The following is a 17,016-nucleotide window of genomic DNA, read 5'->3' as shown; positions in this document are numbered from 1 at the left end:
ATAACTTTACATTTTAAATCACACGGAATCATTCCCACGGTCACAAATGGTTTGCTCTTCTCGTTTACGCGCTCCTCCACAGTTCCATAGTGGACCTAGCGTTGTTGATTTTATACATTTACACCGCCATCATGTGGCTATAAAAGGGACTGAACAGATAAGCTATTTTGAATAAAACAACATAATGACACTTCTGTGACCTACATTATAAATATTTCATCAATAACTTTAGCCTACAGTGCTAGGCTACACTGTGCGTGTGTCTCTGTGTCTTTCATTTGACCAGTTAAATATCCCCTCCCCTTTCTCTGTATGTGTGTGCGTGCGCGTCCGTGCATCCGTGATTCTGTCAAGGCATCACAGAAATGGTTTGGGAATGTTTCCATATCTTCATAACTTGAGATGTGTCCATGCTTGATTTCATACCGATTCCCTCTGCCGTTTTTAATAAGGCCTACTTAGCAGTGTGTATTTGATCAAGTGATTTAATGACGCTGCCGCGCGTTATATATGGCTGGTCCTCCGGTCCAGACACTTGCCAAACAGAAACAAATTATGAGCTCATAGCATCCATGCTGTTCTTACCCTCAGCTACCCATTTATTTTGCCTGGGATTGACTGTCCATTGCTTCATTTCCTTCCTAATGATGACATGTGATTTTAATTAAAGATAGCCAATAAATACCAGTAATGACTTTATCCACAGGGCAATCGAGCTTATTGGAACAAAATACTTAAAATATAATAATAATGATAATATAAAATTGGCATATAGACACTGGCCGCTAGGGGGCAGTAGCAGACCGTCGAACGGGCGAGACATTAGGCGATCTTCACTACCACATACCACTCTATGATTAAAACATCGAGTACATTTGTAATGGGATAGAGATTAAGGCACCTTCCAAATTATTCTACGAAATAAATACTTTCAGTATATAAATGTAGCAGACTATATAGAAAAATGCCACCCCATGATTTGCATGTTTTCAGCTTTGCTTTTAAAAAAGGTACTTCTCGTTGACGTGTACTCGTAACCTAGTATGAAATGGAGTATAAAAGCTGTGAAGGAATGAGTCAGGACTAGAGTAAGGAAAGCCTCAGGTTCAACCATTCAAAGTGAAAGTATGTGTCACCTTCCATAGGGTATAAAACAGCAGATGCAAGCTATAATTGGTTGATATGTTTTATTACTCATGTGTACATTACAGGTTCATTTTACATAATAACAGTCCATTAGTGACCCCAGTCATTATACACGATATAACAGCTTGTGCTTTACAACAGCTAGCTCTCTGGACGTAATAAAACTGAGCGAGATTATTAAAACATGTCCTCGGTGCAAATGCGATGCGGGTGCAAAGCATACGGACCAAGTCAGCCCCTTATCCTACATAAGCCCACTGAATGACCCCCCCTTCATCCCGGGAACACATTACAATTACAAACGGTTGGCTCTATGCTAGCTTCTTGTAGCATTGATTAAGGGGAAACATGCGAGGATACGTTGAGAATAGAATAATGCTATGATAAGAACCATACTACTTTGGTGGTCAAAGTAACGACCGGATGGTTTGGCTGAGCAGACCTTCTGTGCACCGGCAGCAGTGTGCTGGTCCCGTAGGACCGGTCCCACACGACCACAACGATAAAGAGGCACTACCTCCATGGCAACGGGCTACTTCTAGTGCCACTTCCCTGGTCAGTATTACTTTGTAATACTATTGCAATGTAAAGTCCGTTTGACACTTCAAATTAAGCAAACAACATTTTTGGCTAAAGTATAGTAAAAGCACAATACTGGCTATTCTGGTACATGGGTATCTGATCAATCTAAACATACATAGGGGAGCTGAAATGTCTCTAACACTAGAGCAAGTTATTGATACATATGCACATACAAAAGTTGGCAATTTTGTGAGAGTGAAATGGGACAAAATCGAAATGACCAAGTCGACAATCCGAATGATTTCAATGATAAACTATTAATCAACTAAACGAAATACACCACAGGGCATGAAATTATGAATTAAAAGCAGCAGCAGTGTCACAACTCCTTCATTTAAATGTGTACCTGAAACAAAACCACAGTTCAGTTTCCGGTTTCGGTCTCACACAGCACCAACGTGGTGGGCTCACACTGACCTGTATTCTGACTAGAGGAAGTGTTTGGGTCGAGCGCTACAGCAGCAGTCTGTGCTGTGATGTCCCTGTCCCCAGACAGAGGGGGGGACGGCGTGGACTGCTTCAGTAGGGGCGTGGAGGTGTGTGCTTTGCTGTTTCACTTCACTTTTACTTCTGTTCTCGGCAAATCTCTCTGCACATGAACACTTCTTGTGTAGCCGATACCAACCTCGACCGTCGAACCCTTTGGACCGAACAGGAGGTACCACTGCCCCACAGGAACCCTTCGACGGGGTCCTCTCTTCGGCACCGTACGACTGAGGTCAAAACTGGATTACAAAGGCATACATTCTAAAGACACAACAGTTGTGGAACACGGGGCCTTAACAATACAACAAGTCAAAATACGGATATAGATAATTTTCCTTCAAGTCGGAGCCCATTGAAATGTTGGGAGGCACTAGGATGAGGGGTCCTGGTGTGGGGAAGGGACTGCACCCCCCAGCACCTGGTAAGTGTCAAGTGGAAGACTAGGAATCCTCGTTCATTATCCTTCAGCGGTCTCCTTCGCTAATGGTTACCCACTGCGGGTTTTCTTTTAACAAACACAATTCACATTGGGGTAAAAAAAATAAAAAAACTTTGCATTTCAATTAAGTGAAAATAACAACCTTGTTAGTATTCTTCATCCGAACCGAATGAAGACGGCAGCTAATGGCGGAGCAGTTAACAAGGCGCCGACGCCGCTACAAATGAACACTCAAAAACACAACGACTTAGGATGGATCCAATCCTATTAAACATACGTCAAGGACCTTTCTTGATTAAAAAAAAAAACAACTTCTGTTTTTTCCAACGGCTTGCAAGCCAATTAAAACCTAAAACCCTGAAGACTGAAGGCATGCTTTCAACGATCCCCCCCATCTGCCTCTCATTCTCCCCCACCACGAAGCCACCGCCTCGTCCCAGCTACTGCACTTTCTTGTTGTGTCCTCGGAAGGTGTCCATGAGGCTGAAGGCGCCCAGGTACTGGCCCAGTAGGACCCCCTGCTTGGTGGGTAGGATGCTGAGAGAGAGAGAGAGAGAGAGAGAGAGAGAGAGAGAGAGAGAGAGAGAGAGAGAGAGAGAGAGAGAGAGAGAGACAGAGAGACAGAGAGACAGAGAGAGACAGAGAGAGAGAGGCAAACAATGGTCAACAAGGGGGAGTCTGGAGTGCTAGGGTGTGCTGTCAGTAACGGGCAGCGTTGAGGGCGAGGGGGGGGGGTTAAGGTGGAGATACTACAGTCCTGCAGTTCCCCGTTCCTTGGTTCACCTCCTCACCAAGCAGCGCCGGAGGCTTCAGTCGTTACCGGTGCTTCTGGTGCGGCTCCAGATGGCCTCTGTTGTGAGTCTGTCGGTGGTGCGTGTGTGTTTGTGCGTGCATGCATTCATGCGTGCACAACCACAAGCACTGTCCCCAAAAGGGTTACTTTGCTACCTTAATAATAAGTTAGCACTAGCAGATGCGCAGCCTCCCGTCAAGAAGGCTGCGTAGGAAGAGGTAGTCGTCTGGTAGGCGAGGCTGTCATGCACAGCAGACGGTACGAAGGAGCGACAGGAGAACGTCCCCAGCTCTACCCGAGCTGGAGACCGTGCACACGGGCATCACACACGTGCACACGGGCATCACACACGTGCTGCTCGTCAAGCTCGTCAAGCCCGGATGTATAATGAAGGCACAGAGAGGAGCGAAGCAAGGTAACCAACCCTTTGCTCACACACCAACATCGGTTACGGCGACGGAGGATTGTTAAAGTGATGATGTTGAAAAGTTAAAGTATAATATTGAGTCTGCATGATTACGATGACCCTCAGTTAAAAAAATATATTTATATTGCACAAGAATTGTCCTATCTGTGCCTCCCGAGACTAACCATTGTGATACAATATGCTGTTGTGAAAGTGCAGTAATGTTCATGGAACGCAAGCTGCAGTGATAAAATGAACGTTTTATTGTGGCTCGAATTGAACAATAACCGTTATGTTTGAGGATTATTGGGATGGGTTGACGTGTGTAGTAGACCTTACTTTTATGTGACCGTTTATCGTTCTGTGGAATGGCCACTTTCCCTTTGTGCACACATCTCATTCCCTCAGGTTTTTTAATCGGCTCTCCAAAGATGCTTTTCGGGATTTCATTTTTCAACCCCAATGACCGGCTCAGGTTGGCAGAGCCGGCCCACTTAAGACCTGCCGCTGTGTGGTATTACCGTTTACACGGCAGGACTGAACGGGTTTAAAGACATTAAAAGCATAAAGCTGAGAAAGGAGCGTTTTAAGGCCCATTTGCGGTTGATGGTTGGACACGACGGGGTGTTGTCAATAGGTTTGTTTTGATGGACGCAAATACAACCCCGCTTCATACATCTGTCGTATAAATATGGGTGTGAATATAACCTGCACGATGGACCTTTAGTGATATCGAACTAGAAAGAAAGCAATAGGACTTATTGATTAATTGTAAATAAGCTAATTCTCGACACATACTGATGTGAAAAGGATTTAATAAATAAAAAATTAAAATAAGTAATTCAAACTGGAGTAAATCTATCATGGGAGGAGTGGTGTTACATTTGACTCTGCCAATAATGAACTTAGAGCAACAGCCTCCTTCTCAGAATAAGAATACACGTTGCGCTAATGCAAAGGAATCAATTAAGTCATTTATTTTTTGGTCTAAATACCAAAAGACCAATGCTACTACCGATTTATTTTATACTACTACCTATTTATTTTATACTTTTATATCATATATATATATATATATATATATACACACACAGCAGTTACCTTATTCTCGGTAGATATCCCTTTAACTATTATTATTTGCGTTATTGAACACAAACCCAAAGAAGCAACACTTGGGAACCTAACCTATCCAACACTGATGAGTGCTGGTCATATGCACTCATCAAGTGAATGAATCACAACGGCGGCTTCATGCACCTTGTGGGATACATTAATTCATACTGTATTTTATTAGAAAGAGAATTATGAATCACAGTATTGACACTTTGCAGGTTATACTAATTTATACTTATTATAATAATTAATGGCTAAAAGTTTTGATTATTGTGAAATCTAAACACCCCAACCTGGTGATTTAATTATGCGTGGTATTGTTGTTCTTTGGAACTTAATATGTTTGTCAAACGATTTGACAGAGTCTTGTTAGATTTGAGGACGATGAAAGTGAGCACTGGCTCAAATTCATAAAAAGATTCAAAAATTATAAAAAATATGTATTTTTATTAATGATTTGTCAAGGAATAACAAATAAGCAAAACCCAGGGAACAAGGCAAGACATCATTTTAGCTCATTTCTGATTTGAACTGCCTTCGATTCCAAGCATTCATCTTGTCGTGACATTCCCAAGACACTGTGCCAAGGGTCACAGACAGTCATATAGCTGCACCTAATATTACCAAGACTAAAAATACTAACTAATGGGGGGGGTGGACCAACCAGGGACATTAGTGGGGTAGGGATATGCTGCCCATGCAAACGGTTCCCCTCAGATTGTGAATACACATTTTTGCCATCACCAAACACCATCCACCAAGCACAACATTCAGCCCGTTACAGCCTCGTACAGGTCAGCCCTTAGAGCGGTTTACTGCGCAGAGCGAGTCCTGAGTCTGGTAACGCAGTGTCCCAGGTAGCCATGAGGAGGGTCGATACCTTCACGGTCTACACGAGGCAGCAGGACTGGAGGGAGAGGACAGGACTTCCAGGTTACCACTGCTCTAATTCAAACCTTGTTGGAATGCAACTATACATTTGTTCAGTTCATTTTATTAACTGATTAGTTAGTGCACAACAACCTTTTTTGCATGTAATCTAAAGAAGACTATTGCATCAGAAGAGATACAAGGGCATAGTTTACATAGACATCATTTGGTGAATCCCTCACAGTTGAACTGAAGAAATGTTCTAATAGACCACTTAGTTAAAAGTTAAATGGTTAAACAACAGTTAGGTACATAACCATGGCTGCAAAATGCACATAATCAAAGGATCACGTTTTTCTCATACCAGCTGAACTAGGTATTGAAGGGAAAGGTGGGTTCCACTTCCTTTACCTTGAACTCTGGAACAGATAACATGGACCTCTTGGTACACAAGGGCTCATATTGTGATAAAGAAGCTCCAGCATGTAAGTGGGGCAAAGGCCATGGCGGGTCTATGGACACCTGCGCCGTTTAGTTCCTTTCAAATCCAACCCTGGAGCATTAACCCGGATAGTATGGTTAACTTGCGGTGGTTGGAAAACACTCATTCAAAGTCTGGTCAGAACCAAACAAACAAACTCTGGTCCGCTTGAAAACGGGGTTCTCTGCCTGCCTCCGAGTGAAGACCCATTTGGTTCGCTATGGGAGAGATGGAGCTGTTTCTCTACAACCTTTGGTCCGCCAAACAAAGTCCAGTGTGAACGCTAACCGAACCAAATTAATAATTCAACCACGTATCCGCTTTGCCCCTGAATCCGAATGGATCTACTGAACTATAGGTGCACTAAAGTAAACAGAAAATGGCAACAGCAAAAGGAAGGCCATTTAGAATAGCGCAATTGGCAAGGTTGTCAAATGGCAAGGTAGCCAGTTGATGACAGAAGTCCAAAACACTATATATGATTGGACTACCCACCAATTGACCAATTGGTCCAATCATGTCATTTTTGGATTATAATAATACAGTCTCAATTGTGTATCGTTATTCACCTAATTGCGACTGGTATACATGATTCCATCAGAACCAATTTCCCTTGAGAGCCGTAACGGCATGGCCTCAGCACCGACCGGTGGAAACACTCAACTAAGTGGGAGGAATAATAGTGTCCTTTGTTATCGAAAAGCACCAAAGGCTTTGTGATCAATCTGAAACAAACTCTGGGGACACAAGGGCCATGGCTAAATGAAGTCAGGGCACCAATGCATTTCATTCATTTTAAGATACGTTTCCGATTTTCAAATTTCCCCCATTTGCAGTATCCCCCAGTGAACTCCTTCTGAGTATTAGGGTTGGATTATTACCATACACCGCCCTTAAAGGAGAGCCTCATATAGGTGGCTCAGAGTGAATAAAGCATTGAAACTATGTTTTCGAAGTACTTAACGCTACCAATCACGAAATAAATGATCTGGAGGGTGGAGCCCTGTCTAGAAATTCAGACTACCCCATAAATAGTCTGTGTGATCTATGCAAATTAAATACAAATTAAAGTGCCACAGAGAACTGGGAAAGTGTAGTGCAGCTCCTTTTGTTAAACACAAAGAATGCTTGCTTTACAGTCTAGCGTGGTCTGGTATACTAAAAAGGAACTACTTGTTAGATAGGCCCATCAACTGATTATACATGCATCAAATAGATGGATTTGTACCTTTTTAAAAGCAGAACGCCTCTATAAGATGTGACTATCACACAATACAAATGGGCTTTATAATTATCAATAGCAGTCCATAACTTTTAACAGTTATTGACACGGTGTGGATATAGCCTAAGCTACAGTGTTGTTTGTCCTCTCAACGGGGAAGAAGCCTGGCAGCAAACCACTACACAAAGGCACAGGGCCAGCGAGGGGATACAGTCTGAGGACCGAGAGGTTAGCCGGCTGGCCGTGTCCGTCCACCCTTCAGGCCGCTCTTGGCCCCTTGGCAGGGAATCTCATGTCACATAATGTAAGGAGCGCGGGAGACTTCAGGAATACACCCTCAGACAGATTAAGAAAACAGATGTGGAATGTTGCCCAAGAGACACTGGACCATGCACTCGGTGCAGATGTTGCGTGCACAGCCGAGCAGCAGAAACATACGGCGCAGACAACGACAACGAAAAGGACTGAGGAGAAATGTGGACTGACTTCTTAAGACCTGCGATCAGGTACATGCTCCGTGGCAGCAGCAGGAAGACCTGGTCCGTAAGCACTGCGCGGATGATCTTCTTGGCCACATAGGTCGGTTCCAGGATCGGCAACAGCCTGGGCCATCTGAAACAGAAAGGAGGTTGATCAATAACACATCAATCACAGAGGGAATAGTGAATAAATGCCAGGCCAGGGGACTGATATTCTATTAATTCTTTACTATAATTTAAACGATGGAGGAGGAGCTAAAAAAATTAATGACTGGAGAGTCACAGTCATAATTATAGTAAAAAACGAATACGTAACCATGGTGACCGACAATCAAGTGAGATATCTCTACACAGCAATATTATGCTTTGGGCAATTCTAAAGGATAATCTATAATGCTCCAAGATCTTTAAGAGGGAACATTTTGAAAAAGGCAATTAATGCATAATAGTTATATTGATTGAATTACATTATTATGCTCATAATTAGCCATTTAAAAAAATAAGATATTGCATAGGAATGTCTCAAAAGGAGACTTTGTAAAAAGGCTTTTTACTTCTCCTTTGTTGTACTTCTAGGTTAGACATAGCCATGCCTTTGGCTACCAACCCACGAGTATGTCACTATAATAGTCCAGGATCTTTCTGAAATGTTTACCCAATGGATCTGGGCTCAACAGGATGCGAGCTGAAGGCCATGTGATTCGTCGAGCACGTGTCATTCGTCAGACCTCCAGCATGCAAAGTGCCTCACGTTCATCAGCGCACTAATCAAGTTCACAGCTTAGGTCCACAATTGGTTATTATGCGTATTTGCAGAGTAGAGGAGTTGTGACTGGGAAAGCCGTTGTACGACACAGCAGGAGACACAGCGAAATGGAATAGCCCCCCACCGGAGACTTGGATAACCTGTACCAACCAACTACTCTCCATTATTACACCAGTCTCATTCTGAAGCCTGTACTCCACTCCTCATGAGGGATTGAAGCTGCTGAAGGTTAAGAGAGAAAACGACGCAAAAGAAGAAATAAAGAAGGCAGTATCCCTCTCCACTCCCTCTCTACATTTCACCGCCACTGAGAAGCGTTTCCCTCACACTCCCGTGGCGGAGCTATGGTGACACTGTGTGAACGCTTGTGATGGAAAAATTGATTCGGGGAATCTATCAAGGAAGCGAGGTCTGGAATGGTCAGGAATGAGCCTCGAGGTGGTGTGAAATCTATATTGTCTTTTACAGAAGCAGTCCACCGGAACAGATATTAGCGCCAAGCTTTTCACTCACAAATAGCTGACGAATGGCTGTGGCATTTATTACAATTTACACTCAAATGGTGGCTCTTTAATCTTATCTGCTGCACCGTTAAGTGGGTCAAAAGTCAATGCGTGTGCAAGAGAAAAGTAACGCAAATAAGTGAATGCGATTTTTTAGGGCCACGGAAATATGTTCATACCAGAAATCTTAAATTTCACCCAGGGTTCTAGTGCAACCAGCCTACGTTAACCTACTACTTAACCGACTACTTTTACTACTGCATAAACATACACTTATATACAGCACATATTCATAAACCAAACAGAACAAAAAGCATTAATAGACGACCAACTTGTGGTGGGCAGACTCAACAGCTTAGTGTGTGGTCTAGTTGAACATTTGACCCTGACTGACAGAAAGCGACAGGCCCTTGGCTTGGCGTCAACACCAGGAGACGCTGCACAGTAGCTGCGGGCTGTTCAGTGTCCGATGAATGGAGAGGTGGAGGTGAAAGATGAAGACGTATTCGAATGACTGCATGCAGAGAGAGCATGTTGTGAGGTCGGAGAGCTGATGGATGGATCGAGAAAGACAAACGCGAGACGAGCAAAAGCCTGTCACACCTTTCGGAAATTACCCTGGGCTTTTTGGGTACTCCCACAATGCACCTGTGTCATTCGAATATCTTCTGACAAGGAGAGCTCTTGGGCAATGGTTTTCCATTTGTTGATTTTATTCATGGTCCCCCCTCACATACTATCTATCCATCTGTTTCTCAGTTGTCACAACATGGAAGGACAAAATAAGATTTGTCATTTTTTCTTCATCTCAAATGGGTCAGTGTTTATGTTTTTTTATAATAAACACTATTTAAAAAAATAATACATTCAGACGGGAATGAGGTCCGAGAGGTATATTTGTTTAATAGATTTAACCAGTCTTTCCTTATGAAAATGTTATTTTATGACCATATTTTTGCTAGCCTGGCAAACGCCAGACTCATGTCAGTCTACATTGAGCAGAGGTCTGGGAACCACACATTAATTTTCTCGTATTTGAGGCGTGGTTTACGATTGCCCGGAGCCGTTGATTGGGCGCTACGAAGGTCTGAGTCTGTACGTAGCTCATAGCCAATCGTATCAATTATACCAGATGTAGAGCGACAGAAATTCGATGAGGAAGACGACGGGTGGGTCGCATAGACGTCGACATCGTCTTGCCGTCCCTCCCCGTTCTGTGATTGGTTCCCTATCTCAGGCGAAAATCGGATCCAAGGAATCCAGGTTGCCTTGCAGTGCGAAATGAAATCGTGCGAAAGGCAGCATGGGTATACCCAGGCAATATTTTTGCTGGTTAGACTAAATAACTTGCGCAGGTAAATAGTTCGCCAGCAGCTTAATCCAGTTCAAATTACAAGGAAGAAAATCCTGGTTTCATGTCTGACTGCTGAACATTTTAATTCCGATAACAAAGTCATCCGTTAAGAGGAACATGCCGTTTGTCTCTTCCCATTGGCTGTTTCCACAGTCATCGGTCAGTCCGCTACTTGCGTTCGGTGCTCCTCACTTGCGTTTCAGACCTATGTCAGTCCGGTCCGAAAATATAATTAATTTTTCTTTGCCCGCCATGTCAGGCTGTTGAGTTCCCAGGCAGTGAGAACAGCCTGTCTACTGCAGAGCGGATGGCCCCATGTTACTGACCCCACGGTCCACATCAGGGATGAAGAATACAAAGCTATAGGACACTTATGTCAACAAATAGTGCCTTTAATTATTATAATAATAATAATCGTCGTTTTAAAATAGCAATCATTGTTGCGCTTTATCACTTTCTGTATGGTCCATTAGGAAAATGAAACTTATGATAAATGCAAACGGTTGATAAAACCTGTAAAAACTATGACGAGTACTTTTATTTTATTGATAATGAACTGTTAAGAGGCAGTGGTCCATAACATTTTATGGCGACGTCAGGGCTCGATGAAGATGATCTGAAGGGCACTACAGAGCTTACCACCATGAGTCAGAGACGACCGGCTTATTGCATACGAGGCACATGTGGCAGAGATAAAGATAGAAAAATCAAAACGACTGACAACTATGGGTCATCGCCCTTATCTTTGTCATTAAACGTACGAGGGAGCAGAGATTAAAAGGGAAAGTAGAGCAATAGAGGGGAAGAAGTACACAATAGTGAAGGCTATTGGCCTTTCAACAAGTGCAGTTCACATCATTCTTTTTCATTTGTTGTGCAACTGAGGGGAAAATAACCCCCAGTCATCCCCACAGCAAAGACGATATATTGACTGATCCAAGTACCAATGTACGCGCCTCTGAAAGTTCTGTTCAGACTGTGATGAGAGCTGAACTGGCTTATATGGTTAAAACAGCGAAGAAGAAGAAGAAGAACCAATACACCTTCCCAGGTCTGCTTACTTGGTTTGGCATCCATCGAACATGCCGGTGTTGATGAAGTAGGGACACACAATGGTGGTCTTGATGCCATCTTTGCCGGTGGCGATGAGCTCCAAGGAAATGGATTCGGCGAAGCCCACAGCGCCAAACTTACTGGCGCAGTAGTCTGTGTGGGGGAGGTTGACATTTGATACTGACATAAGTCAACACCCAGATGAATTATCATCTTTAGCGATCAATCCTACAGTTACAGTAGAGGACTGGACGATATGGGGGGGGGGGGATAAAGCAGGGCAATACCCAGAACACAACCTAGAGCTACAACTGAGAGCCTCAATGCTAGTTTTAAACAAAATTATTTGTTATTATTTGTTGACTGTTATCTGAAGTACCCATTGACAGGAAGTTCATTCCTGAAAGGTCCACAATAGAATCTACCAAAACATAGATTCTACTGTATACTTTCAATTAACTTGTTAAATTAACATGGCTATGAAATCGACATGGCCGAGAGAAAACAGGGAAGCAGACCAGCACATGGCTGTACCCAAAACACCAACCTGCCAGTCCGTTGACTCCTATGAGTCCCGCGCTGCTGGCGATGCACACCAAGTGTCCGTGGTTGTTGGCGATCATGGCTGGCAGGAAGGCCTTGTAGGTCTGAAGAGAGGGAGGGGAAACCATTAGAAACAAGAAACCAACCGAGCTGAGAGGGAAGGCTTGTACGGCACACGCCTTGTTCACGAGCTGAACAGCAACATCATTACAGGACATACATAACAACAGCAAAACAGACCGTCCTGCTAAGGTGAATCAATTATTAATCGAAGGAAATCTAAATATCTCAATTAATATTTGAACATAGTTCCGTGAGATCACATTCTGCTTCCCTCCGCAATAAGACTGGTCTAGGGTCTGTTGAGAGTAGGGATCGACCGATATATCGGTCGGCCGATATTATCGGCCGATATTCGCGGTTTTTACGTGTATCGTATCGGCCGATACGTGGCTATTTTTATTTTTTTTTATTTTTACTTGTTCTACCTCACCTGTTTTTAATATTTGTTAAATATTGTTCATCTACTTGTTCTTACTTGTTCTACTTCACCTGTTTTTACTATTTGTTAAATATTGTTTTTTATATTGAAGTTCAATAAATGTTCCTTTAAAAAAATAAAAAATAAAAAAATCGGCTCAAGAAAATCGGTATCGGCGTATCGGCTAAGGCTGAGGAAAAAATATCGGTATCGTATCGGCCCTAAAAAATCGGTATCGGTCGATCCCTAGTTGAGAGGTTTCCAAAGATAACAAAAATGATATGATCAATCAGCACAGAGTGGGACGGTACCCACACGACGAAAGTGTAGAAATCGACGGAGCAATAAAACTGTTCCGCCAAGATAAAACGGAATGTTGATAAAAAGAAATGTGCATGGAAGGTTTTTTCTCAGATTAGAATACGTTTCTGCTTCACCTCTGCAGCCACATTGAAGTGGGCAATGCTGATGTGTTGCGCTTTTCACTACTGAGCCGGGCTGAGCTCACAAGGCACGTGAAAGGGCTCACACAGCAGTTAAAAACGGGTTCAAACCATCAGCAGACAACTTTTAAAAAGGAATTGGTTTGATCACTTCCTTATTTAGACTTGTAGGAACTTTGCCGTTTCCTTATTATTACCTTTGGCTTTGCAACAATAAAGGGGATACAGCCCAGAGCCGCAGTTCGCAATCAGTGGGCCACGGGCCCTCACACTTTTAATTAAAATGTCTAATTGTAACCCTATATTGTATCTAATTACAATAACAGCGCAATGAGAAACTGGCTGTCATTAAAGATACCATAGTTGCCCAAATGAAAGTCGGGTGTCTTAAATTGACCTGGATATATCTATAGCCAATGGTGAGCGATAGTGATTTAAATAATGTTTGAAATTTATATCACATCCTTTAAAAGATATATTCTAGAAATATAAAAAGCTTGCCACTCAGGCCATACTCCTTTCTTTGTGTGCAAGAATCGTACTACCGACACTCCTAAACCCCTCCCACTGCCCCCCTACAGCCTGCAAAGGTACGCTAGTTCGGCTCGCGCAGTGCCCATACCGTGCCGTGGAAAGACTTCTCATTTGCATAGAGGACCACAGTGACAAACAGGCTGCAGAAACCCGCCCCAGAGTCAGCACAGATGCAAAGTACGGAAACACGATAACGTATTACTCAGTCATAACATGAACCATTTGAACCCCCGTCAGTCTGTCTGTCTGTTTATGTCGTACGGACCCAGAAGTGAGCCATGGTGTTGACCTCCATGGACTTCTCGATCAGGGAATCAGGGGCATCCATGAACTTCTTGCCGGTCACGATGCCAGCGTTGTTGACCAGGATGCTGACGTCTCCCACCTCCCTCTTGACCTAGGACAACGATCGGAACGACATGTTAGCCACCACCACCACAACCACAGACCGGCTTCCACTATCAAAGTCTAGAAGGCTGGTGAACCCTTAATACTTAGAGCTAGCCTGTTATCCATTATCCGATAGTTAAGCAATCATTGTATAGGGAGGGGGAGCTGGGGGTGATAAGGAGAGCTTTTAATACTTTTAGTTCACAAGGATCATCAAATCTGTTGATAAAGGCGGTGTTTGGATGTGGCAATCTTCCCAAACTATGCATCAGGACAAGCCAATCAAGATTCCTTCATCTTATTCTTCATAGAGAGACCATTCATTTTCCCTTAGCAACATCTGTCGCCATTTGACCATGGCCTGCTTGAGTTCAAAGGTAGCTAGCAGAGCGAGCCACATGTTTGACCTGCATTCAACTCTGCCTTTTAAACTGTTTGTACTTTCCCCTACTTTCTCAACTACTCATAAAACACATTTAAAGTTCAACCAATTTAAAATATTTTAGTTCAGTGCTATTGTGCCAGTCACTCATTTTTTGCTTTTGAATAAAGGTAATTTTCCCGTTGGGAACTAGGTTCACTTGCTACGAGGTAGAGTGCATTAGGACAGGTGAGATAGGCAACCTACATGTAAAAAACAATAAACAAGTGCATCTTAAACGCAGATAACAAACAAGGTAACCGATAACACGAGATACAGGTTTGCTTTGGGGCAGTGATAAGGAGTGAAACAACAAACACTGTAAGCAGCTGATATATTCCTCTACTTATAGACAACTCCTTTATGGACTTCATTAGGTACTAAAGAAAACCGATTGCACAAGGTTGCATATGGATTTTGACCTATTAAGTGATGTAAAAAGAGATTGGTTGAAATCTCAGACTTCTATTTCCTTCTCTTTGGCAAACACATTGTCATTAGGTGGTTATTATTCCCATGGAACACCACATTATGGCCACGGTCTCTCAGGTCTCATGTTCATAATACTGCAAAGGCAAAGGCCTTCAATTAGTTGGCCTAGTTACTTGGCTTAGTCACCATTGTGTTAGCACTTGACAGACATTTACGTGTAAATCTTTGAGAATTCCTCTATACGTCAAGGTGAAATTAATAAAATGAGACATGTTCCTTGAGTAGTATCCTGAAACACAGAAAAGAGACAATGGTCTCGTGGCTGTACGTGCATCATGCAAATAGAGTGTCAATAACTGACAGCTAAAATGGTTCTGAAGCCACACCTCTTTGTTCTGCTGTCAAAGCTCCACAACAAACAAAGGAGAGAGTCCTGTCCGATATGATTGCCCGACAGGTTTTACCTTACAGGGTTTTTCTATTTACACAAGGATAATCGCTCCCTTTGTGCACCACATTTGTTTATAAATTGAGGCGTCCACAACTGATGCTTTAGATAGCTTGAGGCATCCAACTGAACTACTACAGTCATTCACATCATACAGGCTACAGTAGGGTGTATTTATCACGGATTACGTTTATGGTAAACTGAAGAACAATCTAATTTGATATAGCTGATATCTAGTTAGAAGCTGTAGAAGTCAAACATTCAGAGCACTATAAACCTTTCTGCCACAACTGCCAACATTCAATACGATTTTCCCATACATGGCTATTGGGCTAGCAAAAAGGACAACCTTTTACCCAGTTGGTTTACAAAACTAGCATTGTAAAAGTGATTGGGTTAGCCAAAACGGATCATAAAACATCAGATCATATCACAAGGTAGCCACGTCACACACTAATCAGTTCCTAATCGAATTCAGTGGTCCTATGAAGCAACATAAGTACATTCAACAGTCTCACAGGGATTTGGAAGCTTTTACAGGGATTCCGTTGGACAGACAATGACCTATGGTCCATTAATGACCCATGCTCCATTAAGCAGTATAGCAACCGATTCCCCAAGTACACTATATCCATCTCAGCCATGGCCACTAACTATTGATGGACAATTAAGGGTTTTGACAGGAAGCCCACTGGCCGGAGAAGTGATGTGTGTATCCAGACACACACACACACACACACACACACACACACACACACACACACACACACACACACACACACACACACACACACACACACACACACACACACACACACACACACACACACACACACACACACACACACTTTAGGAGCACTTCTTACTTGGTCGGCCACACTGTACACCTCTGCCTTGTCGCTGCAGTCACAGACGTAGCAGTGGACCCGGGTGACCCCCTTCTCTTTGACCAGCCGGGCGGTCTCCTTCAGGCCCTCCTGGTTGATGTCCCACAACACCAGCACCGTGCCGAGGTCGGCGAACTCCAGGGCCATGAGCCGCCCGATGCCGCTGCCGGAGCCGGTGATGAGCACCACCTCACCCGCCACGTTCTTCTTCTTGGTGGGGATGAAGCAGAACACGAAGGACTCCAGGCTGTACCACAGAACTAGCCCGAGGACTTTCAGGGTTTCCAGTATGAAATTCATGGTGGATTTCAAAAAGGGGGGGGGGGGGGGGCTCTGTTGTGAACAGGAAGAAGATGTGGTACAAGTTAGAAAATGATTTACCGTTAGCAACGCAAAATGTCACAGACGTGGTATAACCTCGTTATAATAGAATAGCCCAACAACAACTTGAAAGACGATTGAAGGAGATGGCCAAAACACGGGCACACACAATAACACGTCAGGAAGGAGGATATTCATTCAGGCATGCGGGTAAAAACATGCCTGAAGGGCACGCTGATCTCGAGTTGCGCTTATGAATTCGTTTTTAAAGCCTCCTTATTGTAAACGTAACTTTAACCCGTTGAACGACACCGATAACCCGAACCCATCTCCGGGAGACTGAGGGCCAGGCTAGAGCCCAGGAAGCCCGCTCAATCGAAGTGTTTATGCAACGGTACGTCTCACATCCTAACTTGTTAAGTA

At 43.4% G+C, this 17,016-nt stretch overlaps 1 protein-coding gene across 1 annotated transcript; it reads right to left on the bottom strand.

The window, feature by feature from the left end:
- Positions 1 to 1,172: 1,172 nt before the first annotated feature.
- Positions 1,173 to 16,626, bottom strand: LOC132462388 (epidermal retinol dehydrogenase 2-like). The gene is made up of 6 exons (XM_060057893.1): positions 16,252 to 16,626; positions 13,960 to 14,091; positions 12,241 to 12,340; positions 11,702 to 11,846; positions 8,025 to 8,150; positions 1,173 to 3,190 (listed from the first exon to the last, which is right to left on the bottom strand). The coding sequence occupies exons 1-6, from the start codon at positions 16,570 to 16,572 to the stop codon at positions 3,094 to 3,096; spliced, it is 921 nt and encodes a 306-aa protein (XP_059913876.1). The 5' UTR covers positions 16,573 to 16,626; the 3' UTR covers positions 1,173 to 3,093.
- Positions 16,627 to 17,016: the final 390 nt, after the last annotated feature.

The sequence above is a fragment of the Gadus macrocephalus genome, chromosome 8 (assembly GCF_031168955.1).
Source record: "Gadus macrocephalus chromosome 8, ASM3116895v1".
Lineage (NCBI taxonomy): Eukaryota > Metazoa > Chordata > Actinopteri > Gadiformes > Gadidae > Gadus > Gadus macrocephalus.
The sequence above is the reverse complement of the archived record's forward strand: the minus strand, read 5'-3'. Positions and strand labels throughout refer to the sequence as shown.

Bases quoted from the DNA above. Each gene is read 5' to 3' on its own strand.
- LOC132462388 (XM_060057893.1), bottom strand. From the start codon at position 16,572: ATGAATTTCATACTGGAAACCCTGAAAGTCCTCGGGCTAGTTCTGTGG. The intron at 14,092-16,251 runs GTAAGAAGTGCT...TCGTTGTCCTAG, and splicing joins TGTACAGTGTGGCCGACCAA to GTCAAGAGGGAGGTGGGAGA. The intron at 3,191-8,024 runs GTCAGTCCACAT...TCTCTCTCTCAG, and splicing joins CTGATCGCAGGTCTTAAGAA to CATCCTACCCACCAAGCAGG.